This window comes from Globicephala melas, chromosome 3 (assembly GCF_963455315.2).
Source record: "Globicephala melas chromosome 3, mGloMel1.2, whole genome shotgun sequence".
Lineage (NCBI taxonomy): Eukaryota > Metazoa > Chordata > Mammalia > Artiodactyla > Delphinidae > Globicephala > Globicephala melas.
Window position 1 is genome coordinate 157,509,953 of NC_083316.1, and position 23,033 is coordinate 157,532,985.

At 42.9% G+C, this 23,033-nt stretch overlaps 1 protein-coding gene across 1 annotated transcript; it reads right to left on the bottom strand.

Moving 5' to 3' along the window:
• Positions 1–2,146: 2,146 nt before the first annotated feature.
• Positions 2,147–5,876, bottom strand: LOC115865555 (olfactory receptor 10T2-like). Its single transcript, XM_030880435.2, has 3 exons — positions 5,817–5,876; positions 2,562–3,121; positions 2,147–2,504 (listed from the first exon to the last, which is right to left on the bottom strand). The coding sequence occupies exons 1-3, from the start codon at positions 5,874–5,876 to the stop codon at positions 2,147–2,149; spliced, it is 978 nt and encodes a 325-aa protein (XP_030736295.2).
• Positions 5,877–23,033: the final 17,157 nt, after the last annotated feature.

Sequence of the window (23,033 nt, forward strand, 5' to 3'; positions counted from 1 at the left end):
TTTATCTTGCTCTTTTTTTCTAGTTTCTTGAGGTGTAAAGTTAGGTTACTGACCTGGGATCTTTCTTCTTTTTTAATGTAAGCGCTTACAGCTATGAATTTCCCTCTGAGCATAGCTTTTGCTGAATCCCACAAGATTTGGTATGTTGTGCGTTCATTTTCATTTATTTTAAGTATATTCCAATCTAACTTGTAATTTCTTCTTTCACCTATTGGTCAAAGGTGTGTTGTTTAATTTCTATATATTTGTAAAGTGTCCAGTTTTCCTCCTGTTACTCATTTCTTATTTCATTCCATTGTGGTCAGAGAAGATACTTTGGATGATTTCAATCCATCATCTGTGTTTAATTAAACAGAAGTGAACTACTAAACTACAAAACTCACTTCACATCTATTAGGATGGCTAAACTCTTCAAAACCAGAAAATAACAAGTGTTGACAAAGATGTGGAGAAATTAGAACTCCAGTACACTACTGGTGGGAATGTAAAATAGTGCAGCCACTATGAAAAACAATTTGGTGATTCCTCAAAAAGTTAAACAGAATTACCTTATGATCCAGCAATTCCACTCCTAGTTACATACCCAAAGGGATCGAAAACAAGGACTCAATCAGATACGTATACACAAGTGTTCATAGCAGCACTATTCACAGTAGCCAAAATGTGGAAACAACCCAAGTGTCCATCAACAGATGAATGGATAAACAAAAAATATATATATCCATGTGAATAACATGGAATATTATTCAGCCATAGACAGGAATGAAGTTCTGATATGTGCTACAACATGGATGCTCCTTCAAAACGTTATGCTAAGTGAAATAAGCCAGACACAATAGGACAAGTATTCTATGATTCCACTTATATGAAACATGTAGAATAGGCATATTCATAGTGACAGAAAGTAAGTTAGATGTTACCAGGGATGGGGAGGATGGGGGAATGAAGAGTCATTACTTAAAGGGCACACAATTTCAATTTAGGAGGATGAAAAAAGTTTTGGAAAGAGATGGTGGTGATGGTTGCACAAACTTGTGGATGTAATTAATGCCCCTGAGTTGTACACTTAAAAATGATTAAATAGTAGAAATTCATCTCATGTTCTTGTAAGTGGCTAACCATTATCCTTAATTTTGAAGACGAAAACGGTGGTAATTTGAAACTGAGCTTCAAAATTTTAAAAAGGAGATGGAAGAACTTAAAACAGCTTAATGCCATTTTCAAAAAGAATAAAGCAAACTAAATAATATTAACAGTTCTTATCCATTCATTCAATCAACAAATATTTGTCAGCTGAATCCAAAATACCAGGCTCCATGCTATGCCCTGTAAACACACGTTATTTTTGGACCTTACACTGTAGTGAGGGGTTGTACGAAGACCTTACACTGTCTAAAGGAGACAAACAATAGATAATAAGGTCATTTTAGTTAGTGATAAATACTTGGAAAAAATACTATCAAGAGACTGAGAAGACAAACCACAGACTGGGAGAAAATATTTGCAAAAGATGTATCTCATAAAGGACTGTTATCCAAAAAATACAAAGAATTCATAAAGTTCAACAATAAGAAGAAAATTTTAAAAGGATAAAAAGTTTTGTTATATATATTTCACTACAATAAAAAAATTTTAATTCTTCCTTTTTTCTTTCTTTCCCCATCATATACCAAAGAAATAAAAGACCCAAGGGGGAGAGAGGTGGCCAACAATCGTGAAAACATCCTTTAAGTGTGACAGGAAAAATAAAGGCAGCCTTTGGTTGGTAACATTCATTCTCCCCACACACACCCCCCAAAAAAAGTGAACTACTTCTGAGCGAGACAAAATAAAAGGATGCTGGACCGGGTGCCAACCCCTGTTCACTGCTAGGTAAAGCACTGCCCTCCACTGCCCGCCAGCACCGGGTAGGGTCAGGGCCGCCCTCCACTAGTGACCGTCATGCGCTGCAGACCGCCTTGCAGCCCAGCAGAGTCAAAGAAGTGAAAACGAAGGGAAAGGGCAGCCTTTATGGAGTTCATGCTGGGTCTCAGGCACTGTTTGTAAATTGCCTCCCCCAGGCTACTTCATTTAAGGTTATGGGAGTGGCCTCTGTTTTCCAGGTGGGGGAACTGAGTGTCAGGCAGGGCAAGTGTTCATGAAAAAGCTAGACCCGGAACTTAGGACGAGTGTTTATTTTTAAAACTCCGCGGCTTCGCTCCAGGGTCCTCCTCGATGCCACCCTCACATCTTTATTGCGCAGAGTGTGTACCACCGGGTTCAGTAGCGGTGTCACCACCGTGTAGAACACAGCCACCAGGCTGTCCCGGTCCGGGTTCCCTCTGGACTCAGGCCTCAGGTAGATGATGGAGGCGCAGCCGAAATGCACAATGACCACGGTGAGGTGGGCCGCACAGGTGGAGAAGGGCTTGTGCCGGCCGGCTGCTGAGGGGATCCTCAGGAGGGCGGCCACAGTGAAGGTGTACGAGAGGAGGATGAGGAAGGCGACCAGCACCACGAGGATACTCAGGAAGAAGAATGCCAGCTTTGCCGGCACTCCCCTTGCAGCTGAGCTTCAGGACCGCGTGATGTCGCAGAAGAAGTGTTCCACGCGTTCGCTGCGGCACAAGGGCGAGGAGAAGATCAGGCTGGTCTCGATCAAGGCCACCGAGGACCCGAAGCAGAAAACCAGGGCTCCCAGGTAGAGGCAAACTGTGGGTCTCATGATCACCCAATAACGCAGGGGATGACAGATGGCAACGCAGCGGTAGTAACCCATCAGGGTAAGGAGGAAGCAGTGGGTGCATCCCAGGCCCAGGTAGAAGAACATCTGAGCCCAATAGCCAGGGATGGAGATAGCTCCACTCTCCATGAGCAGATGACCCAGCATGTTGGGGATGGTGACCAGCGTGTAGCAGGTCTCAGAGAGGGACAGCACGGCCAGGAAGCGGTACATGGGAGTGTGAAGGGTCCGATCCGCATGTATGATGGTGATGATGGTGACATTGCCACCCAGGGTAACCAAGTATGTGAGGAAGGACAGTGCAAAGAGGGTGGTCCTCAGGCCTGGGAAGGTGGAGAAACCCACCAGCATGAACTCCGTCACCAGCCAGGTGGCATTTTCCCACTGCTTCTCTGGAACCTGAGAGGAGAAAGCAGAGGAAATGGAATAGGACAACTTAATAAGGCTCTGCTAAGCAACAGATATCAGTGAGATAGGATAATCATCCCTTTTTTTTTTTTACAAAAAAAAAAGAAAAAAGAAAAAAAGGAAAGAGAGACTCAGAAATGAGGTCACTGTTTTCCTCATATCACCCAGCTAGCAGCTCTTCAACAGACGAGAAAATTACAGATATGGAAATGACCTGAGTGCCAATTAACAGATGAATGGATAAAGATCGGTACATAGACACATTGGAATATTATTCAGTGGTGAGAAAGAAGGCAATAGTGCCATTTTCGACAATATAGATGGACTTTGAGGACATCATGCCAAGTATGATGTCAGACAGAGAAAGAAAAATACTGTATGATCTCACTTATATGTGTAACCTAAAAGCCAGACTTGTAAAAAAAAAAGAAAAAAACAGAGTAAAATGGTGGTCACCAGGGCCTGGGATACATTGATATATTGTAATATGATTACCACTGTAGCCATATTCAGCATCTCTATCATGTCACATAATTATTATAGTTCTTAGAGTCTCTAAGTAATCCTTGCCTCATCTCCAAAGCCATGGGTGGTGGAGTGGGGAAGGGAGACAGACACTAAAAGTGTATTATCAAAGTTTTGACTGAAATAAAAACACACAAAGTGAGAGCTGTGAGTTTCAGCTTTATTTGGGGACTTTCTGAGGACTACAGCCCAGGAGACAGCCTCTCAGAGAGCTCTGAGCAACTGCTCCGAAGAGGTGGGGGGCAGATCAGCATATATGTAATTCTGGAGAAGGGGATGAGCAATCAAGCACACCTCTTCGTAGAAAATTACTGCTGGTCACAAGGCACAGTTATTTTAGTTAATGATTTTAGTGCTTTTCTAAGTATGGGAAGATGTAAGAAATTGGGTGCATAAAAGTCTCTCCTGGGGCTTCCCTGGTGGTGCAATGGTTAAGAATCCACCTGCCAACGCAGGGGACACAGGTTGGAGTCCTGGTCCGGGAAGATCCCACATGCTGTGGAGCAACTAAGCCCGTGCGCCACAACTAATGAGCCTGAGCTCTAGAGCCTGCGAGCCACAACTACTGAGCCCATGGACTACTGAGCCCATGTGCTGCAACTACTGAAGCCCGCACGCCCGGAGCCCATGCCCCGCAACAAGAGAAGCCACCATAATGAGAAGCCCGCACACCACAACGAAGAGTAGTCCCCACTCGCTGCAACTAGAGAAAACCTGTGCACAGCAACAAAAACCCAGTGCAACCAAAAATAAATAAATAAAATAAATAAATTTATTTTTAAAAAAATCTCTCCTGAAAATATCTAACTATCTGAAGGGCTGTTCTGTCAGTTTTCCCAGAGCACAGAGAGCCTCATTCCTGATCTCCACCCTGAACCCTTTCAGGGTATGTTGAAGGTCAGTGACTGCAGTGGCCAATGACTCAATTCTTGAAGAGCCCGGTGGCCAGTGACATTCTTTAGTGGGACCACTACAATTTAATCCCAGCTGGAGGTCCCTGAGGGGCAACAAGGGAAGTGGGATGTTTGTCCATCAGCCCCCAATCGTCTTGCTCAAGAGTTTTGACCAGGAGGCATTAATCTCCCAGTACTTCCAAACCTGCCACATGTACAGGGAATTCAAAGTCTGGCAGGTAAGGAAGAGAATAAGCGCCAAGGGGATATGGTCCAGGAATTTACAGGGTCCTCTACAATCTGTGTGAAAAGAATACGCAAGAAAGGCAAAGCCTGTAGCATCGATATCTGAAATGAACAAAGGAATACTTTTGGGAGACCTAATACCCAGGGCTACATCAAGTCTTCCATGAGCCCTAGGCACTTTTGCCTTCCTCCATAAACATTGTTTTTGTTTTTGTTTTTGTTTTAAAAAGGGAATTCCCTGGCAGTCCAGTGGTTAGGACTCTGCAATTCCATTGCAGGGAGCAGGGGTTCCATCCCTGGCCCAGGAACTAAGATTCTGCAAGCCTCGCAGAGCAGCCAAAGAAAAAAAATCGTTTTAAATTTTTATTTAAATTTTATTTTTTAAATTTTTATTTAAATATAATTTAATTTATTAAATAAATTAAATACAATTTAATTTTTTAATTTATTTCAGTTTTATAAAAATTTAAAATTTTACATTTTAGGACTGTGTTGGTGTAAAATGAATATAATTTTCACCCTAAAAATTTATTTATTTCTTCTGATCTTAGACAGTAACACAATTTCATGAGCCCCCTAATAGTATTGCAGGCCCTAGGCCTTGTGCTAATAAATACATCTGTGTTAATTAAATGGAAAATAACTCTGAATTATTGACCTTTTTTTTTTTTTGGCCACGCTGCTGGCATTCGGGATCTTAGTTCCCCCACCAGGGATGGAACCCGTGCCCCCTAGTGGAAGCACGGAGTCCTAACCACTGGGCCGCCAGGAAATTCCCATAAAATTATTGACCATTTTAATTCAAACAATGAAGCATTAGTAAAAATCCTGGATTGGCGATAGTTTTATTATTTTATAATCAAGTAACCAGCTAGCTCAGAAAAATACGTATAACCTATTTTGGAATGTTTCTGAATATTTTGCACTCATTTGGAAAATGGTCCTAATGTAATCTTTCCCTGCTTATCAAGAGTTAATTGGTTTGGAGAGAAGCACATTTCAGCCTTGAAATCCTGAAATACCGACTCTGAGACGAGGATGGGTGGAGGCGGGGGAGAGGTGAGTCCTGATTTATGCGCCATCTAGTGGCATTTTGGGTAATCTGCAAGCCGGTGACCCTTAGGGGAGAATAAATAGCTGTGCCCCTGAAATTACTCACCTGCAGCAATGGAAGGAGAGAAATTGAGAATGACCCTTTAAATGTTTTGGAAGTTTGTTGAAATTTTAATTTGTGAAAAATAAATTTTAGATTATTATTATTATAGTTCTGAGAATATATAAAGTAGAGAAAAACAACAAAAATGTGCTTGGTCAAGTCCAAAGACATTCTGTTTATAAAGACTAGTCAGGACTATCAAAGAACTTAACAGGTGCAAAAAGTGAGGAAGGGATGCTCATTTTTCATGAAGAAAGGAAAACCAGGAAGCAGGAAGTAGGCAGCCCTGTTGATCAAGCCAGCGGTGCAAACTTTTTCTGTAAAAGGCCAGATAATGACTATTTTAGGCCATTTGGCCTGTACGATCTCTGTCACAACTGCTCAGCTCTGCCCATCTAGTGTGAAAGCAACCACAGATAATGTATACGTGTCCATGACTGTTTCAATAAAACTTTATTTACAAAAACAGGCAGGGGGCCAGATTTGGCCCTCAGGCTATAGTTTGCCAACACCTGATCCAGCACAAATAAAACTAAAAGAATATTCGACTTAGGGAAATTCCAGTGAGGTCCTCTGAGGGATTCACACTGAGAAAAAAAAGCAAAGCCTGACTTGAAATCTTCAAAAACTGAATAAAGCAAAATGAAACTCCAAAGCTAAGAATTTCAGACTCCACTTAAGAAATCTAGATCTAAGAAAAGGCATACTTGACAGAGATGCCCAGAGCATGTGTCTGAAAGAGACTTTTTTATTTCAAATTAAACTGCATCAGAAAGAACACCAGAGCCTTTATATAGTGAGAATTATAGAAATCCAATTAGCTGGAAGACTTCACAGAGGAAAAAATGTAGTTGGATTATGACCGCTAAAAAAGTGTAATTTCTGAATATCACAAAACATTGTTAAATTGAAGTAAACGTATAGGCAAATCATAAACTAGAAAATGTTGTGGCCCTAAAAAATCTTTGGCTCTTCTTTTGCACAGCAAAGAAAACCATAAACAAAATGAAAAGACAACATACAGACTGGGAGAAAATATTTGCAAATGACACAACTGACAAGGGCTTAATTTCCAAAATATACAAACAGCTCATACTGCTCAATATCAAAAAAAAAAAACCAATCAAAAAATGGGCAAAAGACCTAAATAGACCTAAATTTTTTTAAATTATCCAATTGGCAAAGATTAAAGAGGAAAATGAGTGCTGGGTGTTAATGAGTGTGTGCAGAACGAGGCCGTCTACTGTCATCTTTACATTGCTGGTTGCAGGAACATGCAATTTGTCATTTATCTGAAGTCCTACTTTGGTTCTATAATTCTGCTTCTAGATTTTTCTCATAAAGAAATTATCTGACTCCAGGATATTCATAGTAGCATTATTTAAAGTTAAAAAAAAAAGAAACAACATAAGTGTTCAATAAAATGCCCTTACAAATCATTAAGAGGGGAAAAACCCCTAGAACTTTAATAGGAGAGAAGATGGACTATCATTAAAGTCACATCTTTGGGCTTCCCTGGTGGCGCAGTGGTTGAGAGTCCGCCTGCCGATGCAGGGGACGCGGGTTCGTGCCCCGGTCCGGGAAGATCCCACATGCTGCGGAGCGGCTGGGCCCGTGAGCCATGGCCGCTGAGCCTGCGCGTCCAGAGCCTGTGCTCTGCAACGGGAGAGGCCACAACAGTGAGAGGCCCACGTACCATAAAAAAAAAAAAGGTCACATCTTTGAGAATAATTGATGATATGAGAAGAATTCTCATTTATGTGTTTTCTGAGAAATGTGTAACAAAATAATCAAATCCTAATTGACTCACTACAAATGCATGTGTTTTTTATTCTTTTTTGTATGTCCCAATTTTCCTACATCGAATAGGGATTTTTGTAAACAGAGAAATAACATTTCTTAGAGGGATTTTTTTTTCCTCTGGGTAAATATTTTTTATTGTTCTTAAAGAAGTTTAATGAATCTGGTTTGGAAAAAGGAAGCTAAGGGTAGAGATAAAGAGGTTCCCTTTGAAATACAAAATATGCTAACGCCATTTGTGATGAACATTTTCAATATATGATCTGAAGAGCAAATGTCTAGTAAAAACTGCAAATAGGTGGGTGACTTGGCTCCCTGGCAAGCCATGAGGAAGACTTTTTAGGAAGATCACAGGAAGCATGTGTGGGGACCTAAGGGAATTAGAGGAATTTTCGAGTGAGTTGATGCTTTTTAGAGGGAGAAGTCGAGACCAAGTTGATGGACTCCCGACTGCAGTTGCCACATGGGGAAGGGGCCCTTCATAATATTAACACAAGCTTCCTCCAGGAATGTCAGCCTTTCTTGGGCCTCATGAATAGGTGAATTGGGAAGGAAACACCCCTCAACATACACTCAGTGTAGGAGTCTCCTCGACCTCAATTATCCAGCCTCTACTTACCTGCCTCCAGTGATAGGGAGGTCACTAACTGATAAAAATCCCCATTACATAAAGCAGAAATCCTGTGCTCAAGACAGTGACAGGCAGAGACAACAAAATTGAGCTCTGGAATCAGAAAGACCTGTGTTTAAATACTGGCACCTTCACTAACTAGGAGCAACGTGACCCTGGGTAGCTGGCTTTGCCCCTCTGAGCCTCATCTGTGCAAGTAGATATTGATCCTCTGAGCTTACAGATAATAGTGAGATTCCCTAAACAATGGTATGAATCCTTTGGTCTCAGACTCCTTGCAAGGATAGCTGGGATTATTATTCTCGGCTTTGAACTGCTGGGGAAGCAGAACATAGAGGGGATCATCTGCTCACATTCTCATAGTGATGGTACCAAGATTTGAAGCCAGGAGTCCGTCTCTGGAGGCTGTGCTTCAAGGGCTGCAAGTTTTGCAGGCTCACCTTTCATGCTATACACATTCATTGAGCATCAGTTCTGTACCAGGCACTGCTCTGGACACTAAGGACACAGCAGGGAATTAAATGGGCAGAGATCCCAGCTTTGGAGGAGCAAAAGGCTCTAGGGAAGTGAATCAGGAAATAAGCAATGAACATGATAACTAAATAAGTGAGACCGTATGTTGGAAGACAGTGCTACAGAAAAAGAAAAAGCAGAGAACTTAGGGGGTAATTGAGGGGTCTGAGGAGGGCTGCAATTTTACATAAGACCGTCAGAAAAGGACTTGCTGAGGTTTAATGCTCAGTTGCTCTGAAATTTCTTGTTTCTCCTCCTTATTTTCAGATCTCACCTTGAGGGCTGGGAATGGACCAGGGTGGCTTGTCCCAGTTTGGCAAAGGCCCCAAATTCATGCTTGAAAGAAATTAGGAAATCAGTCAAGAAATTGCATGGGGAAGAGCATTTCAGGTACAGGCAACAGCCCATGCAAAGGCCCTGGGGCCAGACTGTGCCTGGAACAAGAACCGCAAGGACAAACAGGGAGATAGAGGGAGTGATTGAGGTGGAGGAAGGAGGTGAGGGCAGAGAGGTGACTGAGCTGAGCGTGTCTTGTGGGTCAGAGTGAGGACTTTGGCTTTTATACCAAGTGATATGGGAGCCACAGAGGATTCTGAGCAGAGGAGGGACATGACCTGACTCAGAGGCTCCCAGGTGCTCTCTGGCTGCTGTGGGATAACAGAATGTGGGGGGACATGGATGACAGCCAAGAGACCAAGGAGGAGGTGGCTGAGCTGTTCCAGGTGAGTGATGTTGGGTGGGGACCACGGAGGTGGTGAGAGGTGGCCGATTCTGGACAGGTTGTGCAGGTGGAGTCCACTGAATTTCCTGATGGGTTAGATACGTGTGTGGAAGAAAGAGCAGGGTGTGGGAGCTGGCAAAGCTGTATGAGGGGGCGGGGGGGGAGGGTGGGATCAGTTCAGGCAGGATGAGAGGAGATTCTGTTCATCTCAGGGCATGCTGGGGCGGACACACGCCGAGCACAGTGGACTCATGGCAGGCACCTCTCCGTCCTCACCACGGAGGTGGCATCTGCCCAGTCCAGAGAGAAGGAAGAGTAAAGAGGGAAGCCCTGAACGTGGCTAAAAAAATTTATTTATTTATTTGTTTGTTTTCTTTTGTTTGTTTTTTGGCTGCATTGGGTCTTCATTGCTGCGCGCAGGCTTTCTCTAGTTGCGTCGAGCGGAGGCTACTCTTCGTTGCGGTGTGCCAGCTTCTTATTGTGGTGGCTTCTTTTGTTGTGGAGCTCTAGGCATGCAGGCTTCAGTAGTTGTGGCGCACAGACTTAGCTGCTCCGTAGCATGTGGGATCTTCCCAGACCAGGGCTCGAACCTGTGTCCCCTGCATTAGCAGGTGGATTCTAAACCACTGAGCCACAAGGGAAGCCCGTGGCTAAAATTTAACCCTGCGGCAGCTGAGAAGCTATGAGTTTGAGTTTGCCTCAATGTGTCCAAAGTCCGCTTTCCAATTGTGACCAGTGAGAGTGCCTGGCCAAAAGGAAGTCAGGTTACAGGACTAGAAAGTTCCTTATTTGCATACCTGGAACCCGTGACAATTGCACCCATGGACAGATCTCCAGGCAAGCTGCTTGTTTAGTGGGAGAGTTGGGACCCAGTGAGTCCCAAGCTCAGGGGCACGCCCATGCCCCCCCCCCCCACAGTGAGGGTGAAAGCTGAGGAACACATGGGACTCTAGGATCTGGAGTCTTTCCTTTTCCATCAGGAAGCCTCCCCCAAAACTGGTGCCCCTTCCCCATCGCCTTTGAGCCCTCACTGCTAAATGACTCTATATGTGTATGTGTGCATTTGTGCCCCTGAAGCTCCCAGATACATGTATGTGCGTGTGTGTGCCTGATGCTTGCAGGGCACACATGTGTGTGTTTTGCACCCCAACTGCACGCATTAGCCCCACCCTTCTCCCCCTGTCTGCTCACATGCCTGTGCAGGTCAAGGTTCTGGTGTGTGTTCTGGAGGCAGGTCGGCGTGCATGGCAATGGACAGTTCTCCTTGAGGTTTTCCCTTCCCTTCCTAAGCAAATATCATCTTCTCCATCCCACATTCCACACAGAAAACAGAATTGAACACCTTTTGGGCAAATGTCATCCAAATTCGGCCCTGTTGGCTGTTTTCAGTTGAATGCTCAGTCACTCCGGCATTTCTCTCTCCACCAACTCATTCTCAGATTTCACCGCTAGGACTGGGGATGGACCAGGGTGGCTTCTGCAGCCAGGGGCCCTGAATCCATATTCACCATGGCCGAGGGAGGCTCCCACGGTGCCTGCCGACATCACTCTCCGCTCACTGCCTGAAAGAGGAGGGGCTAAGGACCGGGGTCTTGTTATACAGGGGTTCCCTGGAGCTGCTGTCCCAGGGGCTCCCCAGACACTAACAAACCCCCCAGGGCTCAGGCTGTCAACACCCTGTGGGGTTTTTCCCTCCTGGAAACTGGAGACCCCAGGGTCTGCTTCCCCAGCCCACAGGCTCTGATGGCAAAAAAAAAGTGGGGAAAGGACTAATTATGATTTCTTTCTGTGGATGGTGGTCACAAATGTGCTCCTCACTCCATCCATTCTCCCCAGTGGCCGTCAGTGCCCACCACGAGCTGGGCAAGGCTGCTGCCCCAAGGAAGAGGCACCCTCCCTGCCCTCCCCTAAAAGGAGGAAGGAAGAAGTGGATCACTTTGACGTTGGTGTACAAATGTTGCCCAGGCTTAACTTCTCATGGTTATCCCTCTCCTGCTCTCCCAGAATTAATTAGTTGCCAAGTCTTCTCTATTCTTTCTCCTCTACTCCCCCCATTCCCTTTGCCCCATCCTAACTCAACCTGCATCCTTCTCACCCATCGCAAAAGCATGCAGCTACTTCTCCCTTCAGTCCATCCTCTGCACCGGCCAGCAGAACAGAAGACTCTGGCTGTGTTTCCTCTCTACCCAGGGACTTTTCATGGCTCCCCATTGCTCTCAGAGTAAAGTTTAAAATTCCCCATCTTCATTTTCAAGACTCACATGATCTGGCCACAGCTACCTCCTCTAGTTCTACATCCAGACATTGTTCCAGGCGAAGCGACATACATCCATTGATTAAATTACCAATAAGTGGGCTTCCCTGGTGGTGCCGTGGTTAAGAATCCGCCTGCCAACACAGGGGACATGGGTTCAAGCCCTGGTCCGGAAAGATCCCACATGCCACGGAGCAACTAAGCCCGTGCTCCACAACTACTGAGCCTGCACTCTAGAGCCCGCGAGCCACAGCTACTGAAGCCTGCGCACCTAGAGCCTGTGCTCTGCAACAATAGAAGCCACCGTGGGCTTCCCTGGTGGTGCAGTGGTTGAGAGTCCGCCTGCCGATGCAGGGGACACGGGTTCGTGCCCCAGTCTGGGAAGATACCACATGCCGCGGAGCGACTAGGCCCGTGAGCCATGGCCACTGAGCCTGTGCGTCTGGAGCCTGTGCTCCACAACGGGAGAGGCCACAACAGTGAGAGGCCCACGTACCGCAAAAAAAAAAATTAAAAAAAAATTCCTCCAACTTTATTGAGATTAACTAACATACAACATTGTGCAAGTTTGAGTAGTATGATGTGTTGACTTAATATGTTTATATATTCCAAAATGATGACCACCATAGCAGTAGCTAACACCTCCACCCCATCACATAATTACTACTTCTTTTTTGTGGTGAGAACATTTACAATCTATACTCTTAGCAAACTTTCAAGTGTACATATATACAGTATTATTAACTATAATACCATGATGTACATTAAATCCCCAGACCTTAACCTTAAAATGGGAAGTTTGTACCCTTTGACCAATATCTCCCCCATTTTCCCCTCCCTCAACCCCTGGTAACCACTACTCTACTCTATGTTCTCTGAGTTCAGCTTTCTTAGATTCCACATATAAGTGAGATGATGCAGTATTTGTCTTTCTATGTCTGATTTATTTCACTTAGCATAAATGACCTCAAGGTCCATACCTGTTGTTACACATAGCAAGATTTCCTTCTTTCTCATGACTTAATAATATTCCAATATGTATATATACCATATTATATATATATATACATTATACCATATTATATATATACCATATTATATATATAATACACACATGTATATAATATTATATATATTTCTTCTTTGTCCATTGCCTGACACTTAAGTTGTTTCCAGACCCTGGCTATTGTGAACAGTGCTGCAATGAACATGGGAGTCTGAGCTGAGCACTTTAACATCATGAGTTAAATTTCATGACTATACATGAGTACAGTCTCATGATTTTGCACGCCCACCTACTCTACACCAACAACCCCTGTCATAGTTGAAGTTCCCCCAGAAGCAGACAAGGATTTGATAGGACGTAAGCTTCTCTGGGAGGTGATCTCAGAACACACAAGTAGGAGAGTGGAGAAATGAGGAAGGAAAGGAAAGGAAGCTCATAAAGCACGGGTCATCAAGCAAGTTACCCCTGTGTCAACTGGGGTTCATTCCCACTGGAAACCACTGGGGGCAGCAGAGAGCATTCACCACAGAGGGGAGAGGGAGCTGATGTATGTATACACCCACTCCAGTCAGTCAGTGTTCAGGGAGGACCCTGGGGGCATTCATTCCCCAGTGCTCCCAGCCTGCTGAACAAGTGAATAGAGTAAGCTTTTGTGGCCAGAGAAAGCCTTCAGGCAAATAGATGTTGGCTGGCTGTTGGAATGAGACTGGCTGTTCCACTGACTGTTGGAATTGAGACTGAAGTGGTCAGAGCAAGGAGATATGGACAGAAGGCTGACAATATCTGCTACGCCTGGTTTCTCCCCTTCGTCTCTGACTACTCCTCAATCTCTTTCTTCTCTCCAACTCTAACACTGGAACGGGAGTCCAGGACCCCACTCTTTTTTTTTTTTTTTTTTTTGCGGTATGCAGGCCTCTCACTGTTGTGGCCTCTCCCGCTGTGGAGCACAGGCTCCGGACGCGCAGGCTCAGCAGCCATGGCTCACGGGCCCAGCTGCTCCGCGGCATGTGGGATCCTCCCGGACCGGAGCATGAACCCACGTCCCCTGCATCGCCAGGCGGACTCCCAACCACTGCGCAACAAGGGAAGCCCTCCAGGACCCCACTCTTGACTCTCTTCTCTCTCCCTAGGTGATTAGTATAATCATATGGTGTTAAATGCCATTCCTGTGCCAATGCTCCCTGAAGATATATCCCAGATCAGTCATTCCCTCTGAACTCCAAACCCATAAATCCAACAACCAAAATCAATCCATGTCAGGGAAGCAGACTAAATGTCCGTTGACAGAGGCATGGATAAAGAAGATGTGGTACATATATACAATGGAATATTACTCAGCCATTGAAAAGAATGAAATAATGCCATTTGCAGCAACATGGATGGACCAAGAGATTGTCATACTGAGTGAAGTAAGTCAGACAGAGAAAGACAAATATCATATGATATTGCTTATATGTAGAACCTAAAAAGAAACAATACAAATGAACTTATTTACAAAACAGAAACAGACTCACAGACTTAGAAAACGAATTTACGATTACCAAGGGGGAAGGGTGGGGGGGAAGGGATAGTTAGGGAGTGTGGGATTATGTACACACTGCTATATTTAAAACGGATAACCAATACGGACCTACTGTATAGCACAGGGAACTCTACTCAATATTGTGTAACAACCTAAATGGGAAAAGAATTTGAAAAAGAATAGATACAAGTATATGTATAACTGAATCTCTTTGCTGTACACCTGAAACTATCACAACATTGTTAATCAACTATACTCCAAGTGGTGGGAGGGATAGATGAAAAGAGAATGACAAAATATTGATAATTATTACAGCTGAATAATGGGAAAATAATTCTTTCTCCTTCTGTGTAAATTTGAAAAATTTTTCCCAATAAAAAGTTTTAAAAGAAAAAAAAACTATACTCCAATATAAAATAAAAAGTTTGAAAAAAAATCAATCCATGTCAGAGTGATGACCTCCAAAAATTCTCTCCTCCATAAAGCAATGAGAAAACTGGAAATGGATAGTGGTAGTGATGGCATAATCTTGTGAATAGACTACAATCCACTGAATGGTACACTTTAAATTTGTGAATTTTATAGTATGTGAATTATATGTCAATTAAAAAATCAATCAATGTGGGGAATTTCCTGGCGGACCAGCGGTTACAACTCCGTGCTTCCACTGCAGGGGGTCACGGGTTCAATCCCTGATCGGGATGCTAAGATCCTACATGCTGCACGGTGCGGCCAAAAAAAAAAAAAATCAATCAATGTAATCCACCGTATTACCAAACTAAAGAAGAAAAAATATATATTGACACGGAAAACCACTTGATAAAATGCAGCACTGTTAACACACTAGAAATAGGAGAGGACTTCCACAACTTGATACACTTCTTCTACCCAAAACCTACAGCTAACGCTTTACTGAATGGTGAAAGATTAAATGTTTTTCCCCAAAGATGAAAAACAAGACAACGATGTCTCCTTTCACCACTTCCGTTCAATATCGTATTAAGGTTGTGCCTCATACAATAAGACAAGTTCCCAGATATGATACAAAAGCACAGTCCATAAAAGAAAAAACACTTTGATTGGACTACTAAAACTAGAAACTTCTGCTCTGTGAAAGATATGGTTAAAAGAGTGAAAAGTTAAGCCATGGAGTGAGATAAAATATTTGCAAATATCTGACAAAGGATTTCTATCTAGAACATGTAAAGAACTCCCAAAAATCAACGGTAAGAAAACAAAGCAATTTTTTTGAAGTATAGTTGATTTACAATGCTGTGGCAATCTCTGCTGTACAGCAAAGTGACTGAGTTATACACATATGGACATTCTTTTTTTATATTCTTTTCCATTATGGTTTATCACAGGATATTGAATATAGTTCCCTGTGCTATACAGTAGGACCTGGCTGTTTATCCATCCTATATATAATAGTTTGCATCTGCTAATCCCACACTCCCAGTCCTTCCCTCCCCCATCCTCCACCTGCTTGGCAACCACAAGTCTGTTCCCTATGTCTGTCGATGGACATTTAGGTTGTTTTCATGTTTTGGCTATTGTGAATACTGCTGCCATGAACAGAGGGGTGCATGTATCTTTTTTAATTATAGCAAAACAACTTTTAAAAATGGACAAAACACACTGGAACGGACATTTCACCAAAGAGGATATACAGATGGCAAATAAACACATGAAAATATGATTAAATCATTAGCCATTAGGGAAATGCATAGAAAACCCACAATGACATATCTCTGTGCATCTAGTAGAATGTCAAAAGATAAAAACAAACAACAGTAACAACAACAAAAATAACCTGACAATACCAGTGCCAGTGAGGATGTGAACAACTGGAAGTTTCAGACATTGCTGGGGGAAATGCAAAACTGTATAGCCTCTCCTGAAAACCATTTGTCAGCTTCTTATAAAGTTAAAATATCTTCACCATATGACCCAGCAGTTCCACTCCTAGATATTTTTCCTAGGAAATGAAACACATGTCCACACATGCACACAAAATGTTTATGACAGCTCTATTCATCCAAAACCCAGAAACGATGCAGACGTCCTTCAATAAGTAAATGGTTAAACAAACTGTGATATATCCTTATGGTGGAATACGACTCAGCTATGAAAAGGAGAAACTACTGAAACATGAATCCCAAAGATTATTCAGCTGAGTGAAAGAAGCAAATCTCAAAAGATTACATAGTGTATGACTCAATTTATATGACTTTTTTTGGGAAAAGGGAAAACTAAAGTGATGGAGAATAATAGATCAATGGTTGCCGGGGGTAGAACTGATGAGAAGGTGTGACTAGAAAAGGGCAGCATGAAGACGTTTCTTTTTATTTTATATTGGAGCATAGTTGATTAAAAATGTTCTGTTAGTTTCAGGTGTACAGCAAAGTGATTCAGTTATACATATACATGTATCTATTCTTTTTCAAATTCGTTTCCCATTTAGGTTATTACAGAATATTGAGCAGCGTTCCCTGTGCTATACAGTAGGTCCTTGTTGGTTATCTATTTTATTTTATTATTTTTTTTAGGTCACATCGCAGTTATGCACAGGAGGACTTTATATTTTTAAATTACTTTATTTATTTATTTTTGGCTGCATTGCATCTTCGTTGCTGCGCACGGGCTTTCTCTAGTTGCGGCGAGCGGGGGCTACTCTTCGTTGTGGTGCACAGGCTTCTCATTGCTGTGGCTTCTCTTTGTTGTGAAGCACGGGCTCTAGGTGTGTGGGCTTCAGTAGTTGTGGCACGTCAGCTCCGTAGTTGTGGCACACGGGGTTAGTTGCTCCGCGGCATGTGGGATCTTCCTGAACCAAGGCTCGAACCCATGTCCCCTGCATTGGCAGGCAGATTCTTAGCCACTGTGCCAGCAGGGAAGTCCCTGTTTATCTATTTTAAATACAGCAATGTGTCCATGTCAATCCCAAACTCCCAGTCTATCCCTACTCCCAAACTTTTCCTCCGGTAACCATAAGTTCATTCTCTAAATCTGTGAGTCTGTTTCTGTTTTGTAAATAAGTTCATTTGTATCATTTTTTTAGATTCTGCATATAAGCAATATCATATGATATTTGTCTTTCTCTGTCTTACTTACTTTACTCAGTATGATAATCTCCAGATCCATCCATGTTGCTGCAAGTGACATTTTTTCATTCTTTTTAATGGCTGAGTAATATTCCACTGTATATATGTACCACATCTTCTTTTACCATTCATCTGTCGATGGACATTTAGCTTGTTTCCATGTCTTGGCTATTGTAAACAGCACTGCAGTGAACATTGGGGTGCATGTATCCTTTTGAACCATGTTTGTCTCCAGATATATGCGCAGGAGTGGGATTACTGGATCTTATGGTAGCTCTATTTTTAGTTTTTTAAGGAACCTTCATACTGCTCTCCATAGTGACTCTACCAATTTACATTTCCACCAACAGTGTAGGAGGGTTTCCTTTTCTCCACACCTTCACCAGAATTTATTGTTTGTGGATTTTTTGATGATGGCCATTCTGACTGATGTGAGGTGATACCTCATTGTAGTTTTGATTTGCATTTCTCTAATAATTAGAGTTGTTGAGCATCTTTTCATGTGCCTCTTGGCCATCTGTATGTCATGAAGACGTTTCTTGGATTGATGAAAGCTATTCTATTCTATATCCTGGGTGTGATGGTGGTTACACAAACCTATACATGTGTTAAAACTCACAGATCTGTACACACTCACACAAAGTCAATGGTACAATATTTTTAATTTGAAAAATTAAAAAATTTTAAATGGGCAAAATATTTGAACAGATACTTCACCAAAGAAGATGTGAATCGCAAATGAGCACATGAAGAGACATATTCATTTGCAAATTAAATGCAAATTAAAAGCACAGTGAGACACCACTATATCACTAGAATTAAATTAAGCTAAAAGGACTGACAATACCAAGTATTAACAAAGATGTGGAACAACTGGAATTCTCATACATTGCCAGTAGGGATGCAAAATCATGCAGCCACTTGGCAAAAAACTTTAAAAGTTAACAAACACTTACCATGAAACTTAGCCATCTCACTCCTAAAAAAAACCTGAGAAAAATGAAAACGTGTGTCCACACAACTTGTATGAATGTTCATTGCAACGTTATTTAAACACCGAAAACTAAAAATTACCAAAATGTCCCTAAACTGACAAATAGATAAACAAACTGTGGCATATCTATAACACACGACACGCATACCATCGTCAGCAGTAAAAACGACTACACATAATAAATGATATGCCTAGGGCTTCCCTGGTGGCGCAGTGGTTAAGAATCTGCCTACCAATGCATGGGACACGGGTTCGAGCCCTGGTCCGGGAAGATCCCACATGCCACGGAGCAACTAAGCCCGTGTGCTACAACTACTGAGCCCGTGTGCCACAACTACTGAAGCCCGTGTACCTAGAGCTCCATAAAAAGAGAAGCCACCACAATGAGAAGTCCGCGCACCACAACGAAGAGTAGCCCCCACTCGCCACAACTAGAGAAAAGCCCATGCGCAACAACGAAGATCCAATGCAGCCAATAATTAATTAATTTAACAAAATGATTGATATGCCTAATAATGTGAGTCAATCTCAAAAGCACAATGCTAACTTAAAAAACAGAAAAAGCCTGACTCAAAAGCCTACACGCTGCACAATTCCATTTATATGAAACTCTAGAAAAGGAAAGACTGTAGTTACAGTGACAGACAGCAGATCCACAACTGCCAGAGCCAGAGGTGCAGAAGGGGACTGACTACAAAGGGGAATGATGAAACATGATTGTGTAGTGCTTATATGACTGTGTGCACTTGTCAAGACCCATCAAACTTTACACTTAAAGTGGGTTCACTTTATTATATGTGAGTTATTCCTCATAAAGCTGAACAAAAATGAACAAATAGATAGCTAAAAGATGATAGATAGATAAATTGATACATGACAGCTAAAAGATGATAGATGATAGATAGATAGATACACAGATACATAGATACATGGATAACTGATAGATGATAGATACATACATACATACATAGATAATTGATAGATGGTAGATAGCTAAAAGATAGATAGATAGACAGATACATAGATACATATGTAGACACACAGATACACAGATAATTGTTAGGTAATGGATAGCTAAAAGATAGATAGATATATACATAGATAGATAGATAACTGATAGATGATAGATACATAGATAATTGATAGATGATAGATAGCTAAAAGATAGTTGGATACATAGATATACAGATAGATACATAGATAATTGATAGATGATAGGTAGGAAGATAGATAGATAGATAGATAGATAGATAGATAGACAGATAGATAGATAGATAACAGATAGATGAAGCTTGGGCAGGGTGTAGACGAGTCATACTGCAGTACATTGGGACTTGCAATGGTGGAGAGCCTTTACCCCCCTAGGCCAGAAGGGCCAAGGAGAGGGAACAATTATTCAGATTAACAGAGGGCAGCTGGATGGAGAGCACCAAAGCCACCCTGCAGGCAGGGAACCAGGGAAATAAATACATTCTACCCTCTAATCTCCTACCTGTGCCTCTCACTGGCCAAACCCAAGTGGAAGCAAGAGGATGCTTGAGTCCACTGATGCTCTCCACTCAGGTCATCCTCCCAGCGCACAGAGCAGAGTGGAGAAGTGTGAGGATATATCTGGAGGGGCAAACAGCAGACACACAGCTGTATTATCATTGTCTTCTCGGTCAAGAAGTCACCTAGGGGCTTCCCTGGTGGCGCAGTGTTTGAGAGTCCGCCTGCCGATGCAGGGGACACGGGTTCGTGCCCCGGTCCGGGAAGATCCCACATGCCGCGGAGCGGCTGGGCCCGTGAGCCATGGCCGCTGAGCCTGCGCGTCCGAAGCCTGTGCTCCGCAACAGGAGAGGCCGCAACAGTGAGAGGCCCGCGTACCGCAAAAAAAAAAAAAAAAAAAGAAGTCACCTAGGATGTGAATCCAAATGTCCCCAAATCTTGTGGGTCAATGAAGTCACATGCACATGAATCTGAATCCCACTAGTTCATTTTTCCCAACCACTGATGCAGGCTTCCTGTTCCCCCACCTGACACCCCTCCCCCAACCATTCCAGGGAGCCTCCAGAGTGGAAGAGTCTCACATCTGCTTACAAAAAAGTTGGCTCCACCAGGTATGAAAGGGGGTTCACCCCATGAGACACACATCTCCAACGCCCTGCTTCCATAGAGCCAGGGTCGCAGGATAAAGTGGACAAAGTGGGTGGGAAGAACGACTTTCTCCTCGTTTGTGTAGCACTCAGGAAGAAGGATCTCCAAACTTGCTTGCACCCCCAACAAATATCTCCGGTTTTCCTGCAAGAGTCTACTCATGCACGCAGCTAAGATGAACTTCTCTTGGACCAAGGATTCAAGTGCAAAGAACTTATTTGAGAGATCATTCCAGAAATATCCAATAGGATCATTCCAAAAAGGAACATTCCAGAAAGTTCCCATGAGGAAGAGTAAGTTGCTACCATGGGCAACTGGGGCTCAATCCTGACGGACACCCTCTGAGAGTCTGTGGAACACACCTCAGAATTGCCCCCACAGAGGGGTGAGGGAGCTGGGGTATTTATCCACCAACTCCCATCCATCCCTCATTTTTTTTTTTTTTTTTTTTTGGCCATGCTGCACAGCATGCGGGATCTTAGTTCCCCGACCAGGGATTGAACCAGTGCCCCCTGCAGTGGAAGCACGGAGTCTTAACCACTGGACCACCAGGGAAGCCCCCATCCCTCATTTTTGAGGGTTGTTCCTGGCCCACACAAGAGAAGTTCTGGTGTTTGCAGTCAGATGCTATCAAGCATGTACCGCAATGGTAAGACCCAAAGGGACAAGGGGGGCACCCCTATACATCCCCTAACTAGCCTGAAATTCCATAAGAGCAAGGAGTGAGCTCATATAATTCACCATTCTACTCCCAACAGTTTGTCCAGGATTTGGCATGCAGTAAGTGCTCAATAAGCATATAGAGGATAAATGAATGAACATAAAATGAACTTGAGACAATAAAAGAGACTGTCCCAGGAGTTTGGGATTAAATATACACACTCACTACTATATATAAATAGAGGGAATTCTCTGGTGGTCGGTGGTTAGGATGCACCACTCTCACTGCCGAGGGTGTGGGTTCAATCCCCGGCCGGGAAACTAAGATCCCGCAAGCCGCACGGCACGGCCAAAAAAAATTAAAAATAAAAATAAAATAAGTAAATAAAATAGATAATGAACAAGGACCTACTGTATAGCACAGGGACTTATTATACTCAATATCTTGTAATAACCTATAATGAAAGAGAATGTAAAAAAAAGAATATATATGTATACATATGTATATAAAATAACGGAATCACTTTATTGAAACTAACACAACATTGTAAGTCAATTATATTTCAATACATTTTTTTTAAAAAAGAGATTGTTCCATCTCCAAAGACTTAGCCAAAAGAGAGGAGGTGGAGTGAATATTTATTAGTTGTTTCCACAGAATTCCTGCTTCTGCAAACCTGACATTTACCCCACGCCCCAGATCCAGAGCAGAAACTCATTGCTTTAAGAAATCAGCACATTCTATAACCCATTGCCATAGTGATTGGTTAGAGCAGTAGTGCTCAAAAGCAATTTTTCATTGCTTGGCAACTGGCAATATCTGGAAATATTTTTGGTTGTCACACTGGAGGAGGGGGTGCTACTGGCATCTAGTGGGTGGAGGCCAGGGATGCTGTTAAACATCCTACAAAGCACAGGACAGCCTTCCAGAGCAAAGAATGATCTGGCCCCCAATGTCAACAGTACCAACGTTGAGGAACACTAGGTTAGAGGATAAATATGCGACCCATTTGAAGTCAATACAAGATCAACCCCAAGACTAGAAGCTTCTCAGTTCTCTGGAATGTGTGAGATGGTCTATGATCCTTGCACCTATTTTGCTAATACAGAAGGAGGGCTGAAGCTGTGGGAGCGGGAAGAGAAGTTGGGTTGAGTACCACATGCAGCCTGAGAATGAAACTGATGCCCAGAGAAAAATCTGTAGAGATGAGGAACTCAGCCCTTGTTGACCTCATCTGAGCCACTAGCTCAAATATCCCCTGAAGCTGGTCTTTTTTAGTTATATGAATTTATAAATTGGTTTTTGTTTGTTTAAGCCAGCTGGGTAGATTTTTTGTGTCACTTGCAACCAAGAGCAGTCCAGCTGATGGGGTGAACCAGTGAACATTAAATTCCTCCTTTCCTGGACGACCTCAGTGTAAACACAACCTTGTCTCGGGGCACAATTATTTGCAAGACATAGAAACTCATTCAAGCTGGTATACAGAAAGGAGTATTTATTATACAGTGCAGCATTGTCTCCAAACCCCAAGGGAGCATGAAGTAGAGGTGAGATCCATGCAGAACCAGCATTAGGCACTTAGAAGGCAGTTAATAAATACCTATCGATGTCAGTGGAATAAATGCTCAATTAACTGGAATTGATACTCCATTTGGAAATGAGGTACTCCCTCCAACACTCTGGAGCCATTTGAACGCTCATCTCTGATTCTCCCTGCATAGCTCCAGTCTTCTGCTGTTTTATC